The 17,633-nt window shown below is 36.8% G+C and overlaps 1 protein-coding gene across 1 annotated transcript in view; it reads right to left on the bottom strand.

The window, feature by feature from the left end:
• BBS9 (Bardet-Biedl syndrome 9) overlaps positions 1-17,633 on the bottom strand; it is a 303,101-nt gene that overhangs the window by 102,520 nt on the left and 182,948 nt on the right. The window contains exon 22 of the mRNA XM_065630323.1: positions 15,812-15,922. Within this exon, the coding sequence (XP_065486395.1) occupies positions 15,812-15,922 (111 nt within the window). The remainder of the gene's footprint in view (positions 1-15,811; positions 15,923-17,633) is intronic.

The following is a 17,633-nucleotide window of genomic DNA, read 5'->3' as shown; positions in this document are numbered from 1 at the left end:
TTATTTAGGATTTAAGGAAGAGAAGGCAGGAGGGGAGTCCCCTCCATCTGCTTTTGTGACACAAGAACCAAGTAGTTCTCAAAGCTGGTACAGAAGAAGTTACAAACATTAGCACTCAGGGTTTGCTGTTGGCACTGGTTGATTGTTTGTTTTAGAAAAACACAACAAAAATAAAATTTAAAAAAACCACCACCACAACAACAACAAAACCCACCACCTTTATGGGTTGTGTCTCTCAGAACTACAGGGCACTCAGCAGGAAAACCATGAAAGATGGCTACTTTAAGAAGTACTGAAATCACAGGTAATTCAGATACCAAATAACTGTTGGCAAAAAAAAAAAAAATCATTAGTGTTTGAAATAGTGACTTAGGTAGAAGACTTTCTGAGAATTAGAGAATGGCTTATAATACTTAATTTATCCTATATGAATTTTTAATTGCCATGTGAACTCTATTGTCATGTTCTCCACAAATGTTTTCCCATTTATTTGCAGAAATAAGTCTGAAAACACTTTCAGGTTCCTAGACTGAGCTGCATGCATACCTAACATTTCAGTTGGCTCCTTCTTTGTTATTTATTAACAACTGTATTAGACATTACTTTGGCCTCTGTTCTGTGATTCTATAAATAACCAGAATCTGATTTTAGGAGCAAATACACAAAACCAGCACCACACACAAACCTGTGAGGTGTGCTTCTGGAACAGTTTTAACTGATGTCTCTGTTGCCCTATTTGTGGCTGCCCACATGTAATCTTCTGCTTGTATCAACACCAGTTCTCATTTGCTCTTCTGGAGAACAAGCTCGGGGATGTAAACTGGCAGAAGACCGTTCTTTTGGGCATTAGGAACTTAGAGGCAACACACAGTTCCGGAGTGAATGGCAACCTTGAAAGCCATTTACCTAAAGTACTGTAGAAGTGATCCCGAATTTGAAAGAAGAAACAAATGGGTAGTAAATACAGATAAGGCAAAATTCAGTTTGGGGAAAATGTACTCTAACCACTGACCAAATTAATGAAATTTTTTATTCAACTACCTTTCTCACTTTTTAGTGTTACCTATGATTGTTCTTTAAATTTCAGGAACATCCTACACTCTGAGAAATAGTTATCTAATTAGTCTTAATGAAATTCAGACTACAAAATCACAAAACTGAATATGCAGAGCAGCTGTGATATCTGGACAGGAAATTAAGCAGTCCTGATGACCTCTGCCTTCATAACTACCAATAACCATTAGCATCTTCTGCATCTCTAGAGAATATTACAAGCTGAGCACTGAAAATAATTCATTATTCTCCAGGAAGAAAAAAAGATTCCAAGATTGGAGAAAGAAAAAAAGAAAGAAAGAAGAGCAGAAGAGGAATCAGTCCAAAACAAAGCTGATCAACAGAAAAAAACAGATCTGGAATACAGATCTTAAGGGTTACCACAGGAGAGGGGGATGCAGTTACTGGAAAAATACATTGGTTTTGGCTAAATAGTCTATGTTTTCTAGATTGTCTTTGCATTAAGGTATACAATTATAGTCATGTAATACATCATGACCAATAATATCAAATATAGGGGAACCAGAAAAGAAGCAGTGAAATACAGGATATGACACATTATGTTAAGTCAGTACATAATTGTCAGAACACTACTCCAGAAAGCAAATGAAATTTAACAGAGGTTCTTGTGTTGTCCTCCATCCCTCCCCTATTTTTTTTTCAGTTTAGTCACGTTTATTATATTATACCGTATGTATCAGATAGCTTCTCTGAAAAATCCTTTTAACAAAGGGAAAAGAAAAGAAAGAATGGTAATTTAATTTTAGACTGCTCCAGATTGATTTCTAATCCATGCTCAGATGTCTGGAATTCAGCCAGAAGAAAAATTGTATTTTAAAGAAAATGAACTAACACAGCTCATGAAGAGTTTATTATCCTAAAGTTTAGCTGTTAGCTATAAATATTCCAAAATGTTAAAACTGCTGCTCAAGGGTATTTATGTCTTGGCTTAGCTTCATGTTCGTGATGGAGCCTTGACCTATTCTCCATTTGACAAAACCAACAAAATGCTAAGAAGAATAGGAGAAGCAGCTGTCCTAATATGACATTTCTTTCAGGCTTACAACCAATTTTACTCCAAGAAAGAGCAAATACAGTTGATACAGAAAGATCAGAGGGTGTTTTACTATACTCCCTTGTGAGTTCCGTGAGACCACATATACTCAGCAGTGGATGTTCTTATGAACTTTTTTGGATTAGGTCCTGTGTCTACAACTGTAGAAGTGTAAGAAAATTGCCAGGAAAAAGCATAAATGAGTTCTGGGGCAATGGATTGTGAACACAAGAATGAAGAGGCTCCACATCATACACAAACCACCTTCCTCGGTATAAACTAGTATTTCCAGCACTGGCTCATTAGGTAACAGAACTCAGAATAACTTTAACAATTTCACTTAATAAGGCATAGCACACAATTTTTTAAAAATCCTAATAGCATTCTGGGTTCTTTTCTCAGTATTCCTATTTATTAAGGGTCTGAATGTGCTTCAGCTACTGTGGCTGTGAGTCACATGGCAGTGTAAGCTGATGTGAGCTGGGGCAGTCATGGCTTCCCCATTCCCTTCTCCTTCCTCGAACCAGCTCTCGTGATCCTGAAATTATGTGGTGAAGGATTCAGGAAACCGACTGAGTCAAAAGCTAGGATGCAATTTCATCTTATACGTAATTTGATGTATCTATGGCCTGCTGCCAAAATGGATAGTCATGTTCTCCTCCATGTATCATGATGCACATACCAACTTTCTCCACTGCAGAACTAACAGCTTCGTACCTGTAGACCCAGTTACAACTCACTGACCCCACAAAATAGTAGCCTTTTCTTTTGATGGTCTAAATATAATAGATAAAGACTAAGGTAAAAAAGCAGTTTTAACCACATTTGGGGCAAGGTTTCAATCAGCTCAGCTCCCCAAAGCTGCCTTGCCACCTGGTCATATAAACAGTAGTGCTGGCACCAGTGAATGGAGAAACACTTGGTGGCTGGAAGTGAAGATAAAACTGTGGCAACAGCCCTGATTTAGGCCACAGCTCACAGGGACACAACCAATCTAGTTTTAAGTGAGCTAACCCAGGAACTGCGAGTAGCTCAGCTATGCAAAAGTTATCTTTTCAGGCACATTTTGCAACATGCACTGAGAACAGTTGCAGTGATTGTTTGCTTAATGCTGCTAGCTATGCAGGCCAGATGAAAGCATGCACATGTTTTTAACCATGCTTTTTTCACAATTAAAAACTTTCCTGGATTATGACTACAGGGGAGAGAACTAATACCCATGTGATATGGAACTTTTCGTGTATTTTCTATTTTTCTCATTATCTACTGTGCTATGTTCTTCTGTCCTCTGTTCTTACCCTGCTTCTTTTTCCTCTTTCCCATTTGCACAGATAGAGGTTGCCAATCTCGAAGTGGCAAGTTGTTAGTACTCATATACATGAACAAAAAAACAAACAAACCTAACATTTGCTGGAATATTAAACACACCAGAATAAGCCAAAAAAACAACAGAATTTTCTTGATAAACAGAGCCATGAGAGATCCCTAACTTTGTCTAAGTGCATATAATTTTGATATTTTTAACTCCTAACTTTCACATTTATGGGTTTCTTGAATGGGATCAGAGATCACATCAAAATCCAAGTTACAACATTTTGCTAAGGCTACTTTCCAGAAAACAAACTTATCTTCTATTTTTTTAAAGCAGTATTCTCCAGGGTGCTAATACTTAGCTGGAGTATTGCACAGTGTGAATCAGTCTGTCCATGACACTCAGGGTACTAGACTTGAAGGCAGATATGACATCTATGAGCCAAAATACATTAAAAAAAAAAAAAAAATCACAGATTCAATTTGTTATTAACATGAAGGCAAGGGCAACCTTTACAGAGAAATTTTAAATACAACTAAATTAAGTAAGAGTTCAGATTTTATTAAGTAGAAGATTATCTGCTGTCTTGCTAGATAGGAGCTATACACTAAGGTGAAAAGTAATCTGGCCTAACTGATGCCACAAATTTTTTTACTCTGTTTAGGAAACGTAGCAAGGTAAGGAACTACAGGGTTTCTGTTGTTGTTCACCTTGTTCTGTGGGGCAACATGGGCTATAAATAACATGCCACCGATAAAAGCAAACATGTCCTCAGTAAGCGGCATAGTACCTTGTTTTGAGGGTAGCGGGAAAGGAAACAGATCTAGTTGTAGCACCACTCCAGATATTACATCCTGTGCTGCTAAACATTTTGGAATATCTTTCTCTTTATCCCCAAAAACAGAACCCAATTTTGAAACCAAAGTCTGTGCTAGGAAATATAAGCTATTTTTGCATCCACCATATGTCAAAGACCCAAGCTTGATTAGCCTTATGCACTGGCATCCTGCTTACTAACACTGAAGTCACGGATACAGATTTACTCTTGCAATAACATGAGGTGGTAGGACACAACACCAGTTCATGCAGTGTATTTCTGGTCATACATTCCAGTAGGTATTAGAAAATTTAGCACTTACACTGTTTTCCATTCACTTCTACTTTAGCCTTATATCCTACTTCTGGAAACACTGCAGTAGGCTTAATACTAAACGGGTAATGGTGACACCGCAACCACAGGAAGACAGGATTATTGTAACAGGTGAAAAAGATGAGAGGATACTCTGTGGAGTGTGACAATACAAAATAACTCAGAATTAGAATGTGCTTAACAGAGATGGCTGATAAATATTTGACGAGGCTACAAAATTACTATTTACCTCAGAGTAAGTAAAAAGCACTGCACTGTTGGAACTGTTAATTTTAATAACAAGAGCTATTCTCTGCTGTTTCTTGCCCTGTTTGTGGAAGTCTTCCTAACACATCATACTGCTTGGTCACAAGGTATCAAACAATTCTTTAACAAAGTCATCCAACCATTCTCATTCAGCATGGTGAAATTGAATCAGTTCTTGAAGCCTAACTTTTGAATTCCGTTATTGTAACTGATGTGCCCCTTGAACAGAAAATGTCAGAAGACCTGCATTAACTTCAGTCGAACTTATAGAGTAATCAACTACTAAATTTTAATTCTCCACTGGAGTTGGAAACATGACACATTCAAGCATTGGGGACAACAGGATCACACATGCTGCATCTCACAGCTGCAGGCAATGAGAACCAAGTCAAGAACCAAGGAGTTGGTGACAGGCCATCAGCTATGATACTTGTGATGGCACACAGGGGTGAGGCCCCAAAAGAACGTTACAAATAAAAGCACAACGTGGTCTTCTGTGTATTAGGCATATAATTACACTGGAGAACTGTGTCACCAAGCATTCAAAAAACTGTGGAAGAGCTCTTAATGCTACTGCATACAGGCACAGAATAAGAATTTTACTGTCCATTTTAAGTGAACCACTCTTAAGGGCTACAGCCAGCATGACCAAAATGCGTACTGCTCCAGCATACCCAAGTGAGAGCAATTTTGAGCCACAAGAGACTATTGGGATTCGAGGTTCAAGCCTCTTCTGAGATACCTCAACCCCAGCATCACAGTATCACCCTCTGTACAAACACAGAAATCCTGTTGCTTCTATAGAAAAGCTCTGACTTGTAAAACCTTGATGATACAGTAATATTTTGAATACTTCATTCTAGTAATTAAGAGAAAAAACTGCTGATACCAACACTGAAAACATTTCAGTACTATTCACAACATTATTTAATTAAGACAATATGCTCTGGCATTGTACATAATCCATATTACCAACAACATCCATTCCTTGACAATTCAAAGCTCTACCAATGCTCCAAAGTGGTTTATAATGGCACTGATCATTTCCACAAAGTGACATGGAAAACCTATTTGCAATTCCAGTAACAGCCTCCAACAAGAGCATGTGGGAATGTGCTCCCTCATTTCAGGCATGTCAGCAGTTCTTTAAACGAGAGTCAACGTTTCCATTCAAATCCCTTATTTTTCGAGGGGTTGCAAAGTCAGCCCTCAGGGAGAGAGAACTGATACTAGCAGTTTCAGGTGCTTTCATGCAATCTCGTATCTCAAAAACAGTGTTTTTTCTTTTTTCTAAAGAAAGTTTAAGCCATTAGCTCATAATATGGATGGCTGCCTTCTGGAATTGGGAGGGGAGAAAGGGGCACAAGACACTGAAATTACTTCTCAAAGAAGATCTTTTGGAAAATAACCGCTAACACCTCCACAATGTCATTTTTTTTCCAGCAAACAGTTCCTAAAGACCTAGAGCTAATCTCCCTTTGGTGGCCAATGTTGACAAGCTATGAAGTGAGTCTTGGCATTTTGTGTAACCTGGAAAAAAGACCTGGAAAACCATTTTACAGCCTCATCCTAGATTTAACTAATACTCATCTGATCAAACAATTACATTAGTATTAACTTTTAAGATTCTGAGAAAGGTAGCAAAACAACTTGAGGACAGAAGTAACCTTTATTATGTGTAGCGTGACTTAAACATACAAGTCACACAATTCCAACCCCAAGTTTCTGCATCAGAAAAAATCCTCCTTGGAGCACTCAATGAGTTTTTGGGGTTTCCTGAAACTTGCAGTACTGGTTTATTGTTTTGTGCTATTGAACACCTGACTTTTATACAAAGATGGATGGCAGAAGCCAAAAGTGTCTGTACTCTCCTCTACCTGCCAACCTTGTTGTCCAGGCCCATGAGCAACTGACCAGGATTCAATAATAAACCTGGCAGCCACTAAATCCTTGTTGGCTGGGAGTGCTGAGTGGGCATTCAAATAATATTTTGATGAGTTGCTGTCTCCTTTTATTTTATTTAATACCACCTTATTAGAAACCAGAATTTTTTATATTTCTCAAAGACTGACAAGAATATATAGGAGCCATTAACATCTAACATAAACGAACATAAAGAATCATTAGGAGAAAGTAAATTTTATAGACACATTTCTATAATGTCAAGAAAGTAGAACAGATATCTCTGTACTATCTCATCTCACTAGCCAATAAAGATCTGACAAAAGACGTTAAGCCAGGAAAAATATACTAATCCAAACAACAAATGTCATTCAAAGTTATCTATGTTCTGAACAAAATGATGATTTTCCAGTTAAATAAAAAAATGAGATACAAAAATTTGTGAAGCAGAACTGGAGAGACAATGAAGCATTAGGTGGGAAAACAGATGTCTTGCAAAACAAGTTTCACTGAGTATTCAGTGGAAAGATTTCACCACAGAGTTAGAGAAACCAATAGCGAGCAGTTTATATCTACTAGAAACAAAGTGCTCAGCACGTTTGCAGTGTGCATTTTAGATGGCAACGCTTGATATGATTGAGAAAATAACTGGTGTGAGTAAACAAAAACAACACAATAAATCTTACAAACACTAGCAAGGAAAAACAGAGTATTAATCTTCACTTTCACACAGGAAAAATAAGCAGCAGCAAATAACAGAAAAGTCAGATTAGTTTGTGTCCTGCCCATCTTTACTGGCAGAGGTCAAGCAAGTGAACGAATCCTAGTGACAACCACCTATTTCTCTTAAGCTCATAGTTATTTAGTCACATAAAAAGCTTTTAAACTTCTCTCTTTTTTATTCCTTCCACTGTGCTATAGTTCCCCCTTCTTGCATACAAGACCTATGCAGAATTTGCAAAGTGTTTAGCTTTGATTTGCATTTTGTTCCATACTTAGTATGCCTTTGTATGTGCTCATTGTCTTCCATTATCCATCAGCAGTTCTCATGTTCAGAACTTGATAAAAATAAGGAAAAGCTTTTTCATAGATTCCAAAAAGCTTTCGGTATGCCCATGAGTACGTTGTTATGCCTTGTGCCACTCTTTACCGCACCTTTAACTGCAACAATAGCAACCTTTTGCTAATAATTTTAATAGTGCCTTTGAACTCTCTAATTAAAAGCCCTTCAAATATTTTCTTCCATTAAAGCCACTGAATCTGACAAAAAGGTTCAGGCTCTCTGTACCATGACTTGCTCATTTCATACCTTTTTTTTGTGATCTCATAGCAATTTCTGAGTCAACCCACAAAGGAGAGAGTAAAGTACCCCTCAGTTCTTTGTTTCATTGACAGTCATGAGACAAACTGGAATTAGTAAGAGATTGTTTTAACCTTTGAAAGGAAGCATTTTGTAAAACACCACCACAACCACTGGTATAGGGCAAACACACGGAGGCTGATCTTTTTACCCACTGCAGTGGATAATGTACATTATAATATACTTGAATCTGCAAATATTAGAACATAAATAAGGCTTGCTATGTCCTTATGTTTTATATTACATTTCACAGGAGATGTATATACAAGGTCCTGCTAAAAGAGAAACTGTATTTCATTTGGTATTGACTTAATGAAGGAATTCTCACATTAATCTCTTAAGCTGCACTGCTCTTTAGAAAAACAGACTCTGTGGAAAAGAAAACCTCAATAAATCTCTCCAGCTCTCTCCAGAAAAATAGGCTTTTTGTAGCCCAGTGAGTTTCTTTGCACCTTTTCTTGTGGAAACAATTAGCTTAGCAATTTTGAAGTATTAGGTGGGCCCAGCTACAGGCTCCTGGTATCTTTCCTATTATATAGCAATGTGCATACAGAAAGAAACAAAGACCTAGTCTCATAGTACTACAATACATCAGTGGGAAATACATAAGTCAGCTACTAATAAGGTTAGGTCTTGAAGGAGCTTTCACTTACTTGAGGCCATCACAGGTTTCAGCATTTTTATCAGATTTGTTTCAAATTCAAGACTCTTCATTAGCTCAAGAACAAAATATTGCGTTGCAACTCATCTGTCAAAATGCTTGAAACTGAACTCAAACTGTCAGAGGCACAGTTAACCCCTCAGATGAGCCCCATTAATTGGTCCAATGCATTTAAAAAAATAAGTTTGAAGTTAGTTCTTACTTTTGTCATGAGTACAGTAACCAAACTACAGACAGAAGTTCAGGTTCAAAGCTGTGGCCACGAACAGTTGAAAAGTCTGCGTTGCCAACAATACTGATTCATTTGACTGATTGTTTTGAAAGCTGATTATGGGCATGAAATCCTATTCCAGACAGCACACACATTTTTTCAAAATGATCTTTAGCTTAATTTATACATTTTCCTTTTATTTAATCTCATGTGCAATACAGTTTGTATTGATTTCTGTCCTATTATGCTGTCTATCCTGAAAAAGTTAATTGCTTGGCTACATATATTGAAAATACTTTTGCTGTAACTGGCAAGAATATCAGTATCCAAATGATTACCAGTATAGCAAACAATGATAATTACAATAACAGCAGTAAGGCCACCTGTATCTTAATAGTATATGTTGAAAATTTAGTGCGGTTATTAGTCCAATATATAAATAATACGTCTGATGTAGAGTAAATAGAAATCCTTCATAGATGTGTTTTAGAGTTTTTACAGCATATTTAAGCACCCTTCAAAACAGATTCAAGGGTATGTCTCTGCCTGTTTATGTAGGTAGAAGATAATATTAAGAACAGTACAGTACAAAAATAAAAAGACTCCGTGGATAGCTGGCAACAATTTATATCCAAAAGCTCTTTACCTTTGTACTGTTTGTACAAAGCCAAGTGTTTAAGAATACTCCTTTCTAAAATCAAATAAATGAAACACTACCGCAAAATTCATCTTATATTACATCACTTTGTAATGAACCGCTTCATAGATGGCAGTTTCACACAGTTGTGTATTCATGTAAATAATAATTCAGAAGAAAAATTAAGCGCATAGCTAAATTTAAATGTGTCACTAGACCCTTTAAAGAAAAATATTTGCAAACTTGTTTACTAACAAGAGTTGTTTACGCAAGGTTGTGTAACTGAGCATCTTTGTGGGCTGGAATCATCTGACAGTTCCTAAAATTGTCTAGCCATAATAAGGACAGCAATCTTTGATTAGAAGGGTAAAGTTGAAAGATCCTGTTAAATGGCACCCACAACATCTACATGAACATTGCCATGCAATGCTGTAGGTAAAGTAACAAATAAATAAAACACACAAAGTAAAACTTGTAGGAAGAGATGTGCAGCTGTGCAATGTCTGGATGCAACTTTGAAGGGTGTTTTGAAAATTTGGCTCAGAGCGTCTGTTTTACTGGAGTTTATAATTCAACCTCACAGTCATTTATGTATAGCTGCCTGTGTATTTAATCAAAAGTAATAAGCCAGATGCTTCAAATTAAAGACAGTTAAATATCTATTCCAATACATAAATATAAATGCTGAGACAGTTTTTGGTCTTAAATACTATGAGTATTAAACTATGAAAGTTTGTTTATTTTACTAAGTATAATCATACAAGATGAGAACTTTGAAATTTAATCTTTAAGTCATGTAAATATTTGCATGACAGCAAAATAAAAGAATTTAACTAAAAACAGTGGCAGCACAGTAGCGAGTGCAAATGCCAAGCCTTTGGTCTCATGAACAGCTTCTCAGAAATGTTCATCTTTAAACAATAAATGTAAATACTGGGCCATGTTCTCTGTTGCTCTCTCAGGAAGAGACAATGGTTATTCTGAATTATCACGGCAAAGTCAGGCAAACATTTCCCTTAAATATTTACGATTTTTTCCTTTAGATAGATCATTTACAGGATAGATTTGCAGGATCTTTGGTGAAAAATTCTGCCAGGAAAATCAAGACTTACAAGTTGTGAAAATTCCAACAACTGTATGACATGACATTTGACAAATCTGACTCCCAGTGTTGTAAAATCCTGAGCTACTAATCAGCACCATTATTCCGCATCCCTCGCCCCCACAAAACAAAACAAACAAACAAAAAACAAAACCAAAACAAAACCCACGAAAAAACCCTAAAGATACATTTTTAGCCCAATCATTCTTTGATTCATGCTAACAATTCATCTAGTTTTCCATCAACTTAATGGAGTTACTCCTGATTTATCAGCATAAAACTCTTTACTCATAAAAGAGCAACCAGATCCTTTCTGTCTAAAATATTCAGTAGGAATACTGCTTAGAAAAATACATCTTTGGAAATTCCCTTTCACGGTAAGTAGCTTGCAGCAGTAGCATATGAGGAACACAGAACACTTACTTAAAGGGCTCTAACCTGATAAATACAGACGTTGTTATTTCATCCTACAGCTCATCACCAGCACACTTTAATTGTTCAGAGAAAAGTTCGCCATATCCGTTAGAAATGTCTCTAAAAAGCCAGCATGTACAAGATCTTCCTTATAATTATTTGCTACGAACCACATTTTCAACTCATTTCATCAGAAATATTTAAGAACAAGGGAGAACTTAAGAAGTGTGGTTCTGCAAATCTCCTTCTAGAACATATTAAAACTTCTCCTGGAAATCAAACCACTCATCTCACACAGACTGCAACCCTAATGAGAAACTCATAACTTCTAAAGAAGAAAATGGAAGACAGTGGGAACAACATAACAAAGAGAAAGGAAATCCACAGAACCTATATGAAAGAGTCACTGCATTTCTACTTGTGATTGCAGCAGAGGTCAGCATATCTGCATTGGTACTGTAGCTGCAAGCTCATGGAAAAAGTAATGAAGTAACAGAGACTTCAAAGCAGACTCAACTTCAAATTATATTCAAACTCTCCACCAGGCTTGTTCAGCCCATGATGAAATCTGTGATGCTCTCTCCTCACTCTAGCCAAAAGACCAAGATCAAAGTTAGCAGGGATAGATTTAGCACACTAACGTTATTCCCCAAACGCAGTGCACACACACTGAGTGCCTTGAGGAGGTAAGCAGGAAGAATTATTTTCCATTCATCAGGACAGAGAATGTTTAAGGGAGTACTTTTGTACCCATTTAAAGTAAAAGCTGTTGACAAGCAGCTGATCCTACAACTGCAATAATATCATTCATTTCCAAATATAATGAAATTGAGGCCATTCTTTACTACGGAATCACAACATACTTGGATCCGAAAAAGATAAATAAGAAAAAAAAAAATCAGTGCAAACTATTTCAGCAATAAATTGAAAACATCATATAACTATTAATTCCCCTTCCAAAGAGACTCTGTGATTGGGCCAGAACCATTCATTGTCTCCTTTAAGAGGCTTGCAACATGCCTACTAGATGTGGTTTTCTGCTGTCCTAAGTAACTATTCCAAATAAAGCCAAAAGCATCATTGATATGCTTAGCAGCTGCCTGGAAAGTTTCAATATAATATTTTGTATGAGACAACCTGCAAGTTTGTGGCACAATGCTACCCTACAGCATATTTTCTCATAGCACAGCACAGTCTTCCAGGTCTTAGTCCTTCATTTCCTTCACAGTTCTTTGTATAGCTCATACAACATATTTAAGGCAGTGAATTCTCCTAGGTCTACATCTACTCATGAAATTCAAAAGGTTTTTAAAAATTCTCAGCATGTCCAAAGAGCATACTAGCATACAATGGAGTGACAGTGAGTTACCTCCATACACTACATACTATATCTCACTAGCAGGAGATCAGCAAGCTCAGATATTAAGAGTTTCATATACATTAACTGTTGAGCAGTTCTTTTGAGTTTTGGTAAATTCTACAGCCAGGGTTCAATGGCATACTATCACAGATAGATTGCTAGCAATACTGGAGTTCGGTAGCTCAAGACTAACTGAACATGATCTATGGAAGCAGCAACCACGGCAGTAATAACATAGACATAGGGAGCTCACAGAGTCCGCACAGAATTCAGGTCTCCTTTTCCTCTTGAGGCTTCCTCCTTTGCTCATAATTTCTCTGTTTAAAACCTTCTTGATAGCACTTCTCTTCAGCAGATTTAGACACACAAGCAATTTAACTATAAGCAATGGTGTCCAAGTTCAGGACACCGCTGAGAGGACTTCTTCCTTCCTTTCTCAGTGAGCAATTCTCACTGCTTCCTGCTGAGACCTTTGCAATTCAGGTCTTAAGCTTCCTTCCAGTAGATAAGGCACTTTGTTTGGCTTTGTTTTTCTACCTCTACGATTGTACTTTTGAGAACTGCTTGAGTTTTGTCCTAAGCCAGTACACTGTACCAGTGGGAGAAATCAGAGCTTACCTTTTGCTCTGATATAGAAATAAATGTGTTCCAACTAAGGCAACTTCATTACTCTTTTTTTTTTTTTTCCCACTACATTGTGTGTAACTACAGAATTCAACCTGTACAAAATCCTGTTGCTAAGATTTGGTCTGGCACCAGATGGAGCAAGTACGTAACTGCACTTCTCACTCCATTTCCATAGCAGGTAGTCCATTGAATTCAGCTCAAGTTCTCCCATGACCTACAGAATCCTCTGGAATATTCTAACTTGATCAGTTCATTTTATTCATTTGATTTCCATCTTCCCCTGTGAATGCAATCTGTTACTCTTCAGTAATCATGTACTGTAATCATGTTTCTCTTCAGGTTTCCTACACAGGGATTATCAACCGTTGTGCCCATGTTCATATTAAACTACAGGTGAAGAGATCCAATTTTCACTCTTCAGTATTGAGCTATTTGGTGTTGTAGCCTCAATCTATTTTTATCTTTTTAAACATCTATCATTAAACTGTGGGAATTTTTTGGTAAAGAACATTAAGAAGCTTAGGCATGACATATCAGTTCAAATGATACAGCCAAATGAAAAATATTAGCTGGACACAGAAACCTCTCTAAAGCCAGCATAATTTTGCATTGCCATTAAACTACTGCCACAGATAGAGATACAAATAACAAAAACCATCTACAAGAAGAAAACAAAACTTCTCAACTTATAATCAACATCTATCTTGAACTCCCTCAGTAAATGAAGGGAGTTATATCACAAAAAATATTTTTTACTTTTCTTTGTCACTTTTTTCCTCTTATTGAGTGGACGTAGTTAAATTAAATTCAAACTCATTAAAAAAAAAAAAAGATACATAAGACACACCAAATATTATTTCCTGGAGCCTTTGGTGCCTGCGCAACAACTCAAGCCAAAAATATCATGTACAGAAAAACATTGCAATGCTGTGATTTCATGCCTAGTGTTCCCTTATGGTTTAAGTAGCTCCTTTGGCTCTTACACTTGTAGCAATTAGAATTTCCAGACAGCTCAGTAGCAGATATTCTAGGTGCCCTATATATTGCAGCACTAACTGGCAGATGGCAGTCAATTCTTATTGTGAATGAATTAAATTCACTGGTATAACATGTGGCTGTAAACCCAAAGACGTTTTTTAAAGCTTTCAAAGTTTTCGTTCTGCCTTTTATAGTTACAAAGCAACAACAGCCAGCTATGTGATGTAAGTTTCAATTTTTATCGTGGACTAAGACTTACAGTAGGATATGGTATATCTGGATCTCATGAATACACTTCTACACTTTTCCTCTCGTGCTAGTCTTTTCAACAGTAATGTTGTTTAAACATAGCAGAACACTGTCTACTGAAGAAAAAAATATGTGCTTGATCAGAAGAGTGGAGAGTCAGACAAAGAAGAGGGATTGCCTGCCATATGTTCTTGATTTATTGGTCTAGTTGCCTGAAGTTGGAATTTTATCAGGATTGTATCCTACATCAGAGACACAATATACTTTTCCAGTACCAGAAGGGTACTTAATATATCCAGATGATAAAGGTTAAACGATGCGTATAACTTTGACAGCTTCCCCCCTTCTTATGACCTGAAGTGCCCGAGGACTGCAAGTAATTAGCACTCTAGAAAAGCCAGAGCTCTAGGCCTTCAGTAGATTTTTGGGTCATTTTTGTGAGCAGATACTCACTTTGGAGTTTTAAGTTACACTGTGGCATTATTATACATTCCTGCATTAGACATCCTTCTTCCCTGCCCACTGTTAAAAATTTGCTAATGCAAATTCTGCTTTTGCAATTAACTATATATTCCAACTCCTTGGCTGTCTGTGCAACAGTTAGATGGGCAAACAAGCAACTGAATGCATTTTAAACACACAGTTAGCTGTTTTTTGCAGATGTATAAGGACTTTCTGTCTATTTCTGACTGTTGTTGTTACCCTTAAGCTGTCCTTCTTAACTTCAACACCCATATATTAACATAACGAGCACATCTGATTTACAAACAACATTCAAAAACATTTAAGAATAAATATTGCAGGACAAAAACAGATAATGAGGGGGGAAAGAAGAGTGAAGGTACAACTTAGTAAACAAAATGGGAAATAGCTGCAGTCAAAGCCTGAGATCTTACCAGGCACTTTATTAAACTGCAATGCACTATTACACAGTGCTGCTTTTAAAATATGTTAACACTATATCACAGTTCCCGGCAGCATGAAGTCTTTCCAGAAAACGTGTCATTACTGTATGCAGCATATTTTATAGCCAGTATAATTTCATTTGATTATATCCAATAATATTTTTCTGAAATTCTAGGAAGTCTTTCCACAAAAGATAAGTAATGACCATATTTTAATCAGCTGGCACAAAGACTAACCACAATACTGCAGGAAAAAAAAAAGCCTTTATTACACCAAAATGTCCTCAGTTTCATTTTGCTTCTGTGGAAGAGGTCGTGAATAAAACCTGCAAGAATCTCATTCAAGTATTATGTACCACAAAAACTTTGAACTGTGAAGTTATTTAATTCCAAGACTGATCTCTAGAGTTTACCTATTCTTTCATAGAAGAAGCTGAATAAACTCAGAGTCCTAAACATCGTATTATTATTGCAAGAAAAATTGAAATTTATGCTAACAAAGTCTGAAATCTGTTTCGTATGTCCATAAGCATTCTGAAAAGATGAGCTGTACACCTCTAAGAAAGACAACATAATGTTCCTTTACTTACCAGGCTTGGATTTCTGCTTTGCGACCTGTTTGTGACTGGGAAACTTTGCTGTGTACCCCGGTATAACTGGTCTTTCCTCTAAATCAGACTCTGGGATTGTAGTACAGCCACCTAGTTGAAAATGGAAGAAACTTAATATGGTGTTCATGTAACAAAACAAATTCACCAGTGCATAATTAAGGAAAAGAGGTGATAAATTAACTGACAGGAACATATACGACTGAAATAATCTTTACTTCAACTTCACAGAAACATTTGTTAAAGAAAACTATCACCATTGTCTAGAAAGCTAATTATGCCTTAATGGCTTCTCTCTATTACTCATTCTGGTTTCAAAAAAAGTTTGAATGTATTAAGACCACAGAATATGTAAAACTGGTTCCACACAAAAGATGGAAATAACACGATTTGTATTAAAGATCAGATTATTAGGAGCTAATTTTGTAATAGAAGTAATTAGGTGTTAATGAAATAACTTTACAAAGTCAACAAACCTTATGAAGATCGTTAGTTTGCCACACAGAATGACATGATGATTTTTTTTGGATAAGCTATTAAATACAGTATTTTTACCAGGTAGTGCTAGAGAGATGGAAACACAGGGACGCTTTCACTGGCCAATAACACACTACACTGGCAATGCCTTACTCAAGTCATTTTAGGATGCATAGAATAATAGATTCTTCATATTTTGCAATATTTCTTTCCGAGTAGTTCATTAGAGAACATAAGGACTTCCAGCTCTCTCTCCAAATGTGTTTAAATGCCTATGTTTAAAATATGAAGAGAGGGATAATCTAGTAGTATAATAGTATCACTTGAAGATAGCTGCAGTAGCTTGCAGTGGAATAGGCTAATGTAAATTTATTTCAAAACAGCTGTGATCAGGACATTGGAGGATGTGTCATTATTCCACAGCAAAAACACGGCCATACAGTAAGTGCATTGCCAACAATTTAGTACACAGCTGAGCTGCATTTCTTTCTCATAGCCCTCCCAGGATCAGCACTAGCAAGCAAACAAATCTATGTACTTATCTATTGTGTTCTGAAAGCACGTGTTTATAAACAGCACACCAACTCCCAATGGGGTGCACAGACTTTTCACCTTTATGGCAGCTTTGTTCTGTTTTGAAAAGAAATGTTACAGTCCCAGCCCCATAACCATTGTTTTCAATTTGCAGCAACACAGGCTATTCTCTCCTTACAAACTAAATGAGTAAAACAGTTGTTAAAAATAAGGTTGCATCTCCAAGTAGAAGAGCTGCAGTTCCCCCAGCAGTTTCAGAAGCACCGGCAAAGCAACGCACAATGTCCTGCAGAACGTACCACACCGTCTAGGCAGGGCAAAGCACAGCAGCTCCAGCGAACCCTGTGAAAACATGCATTCCTACCAGAAGAACTGATACAGAATCCTTTGCTCCTAAGGAAGAGGAAAGGCACAAGCTACTGTATTCCAGATACACTCTGGCAGAAAGTATGAGATACATTGTGGGGTTTAGGTTTGATTTAGAGCAAGTAATTTTTTTCAGTTAGAAAGGAAATTTAGGAGTGAACATATGAGCAATGTGCAAACCTAAGACCCGTGACAACTTCAGATATTTAGGGTACCTGCTAGGAAACTGAAGGAGAAAATGGGAAATTAGAAAAACATCTTCACGTTCAAAAACTGTAACACTGGGGAAATCTCTGACAATTCATTAAATGTAAACATACCTACACCCTAAATGAAAATAAATATCAGTAAACTAATACTTCTGTTCCCATTTGCAAATTGTGACTAAAATGTAAACTATGAGATTTAATGAAATGGAAACTCCTGC

The sequence above is a fragment of the Caloenas nicobarica genome, chromosome 2, assembly GCF_036013445.1.
Source record: "Caloenas nicobarica isolate bCalNic1 chromosome 2, bCalNic1.hap1, whole genome shotgun sequence".
Classification (NCBI taxonomy): domain Eukaryota; kingdom Metazoa; phylum Chordata; class Aves; order Columbiformes; family Columbidae; genus Caloenas; species Caloenas nicobarica.
Note: the sequence above shows the minus strand (reverse complement) of the source record. Positions and strands in the feature narration are given on the sequence as shown.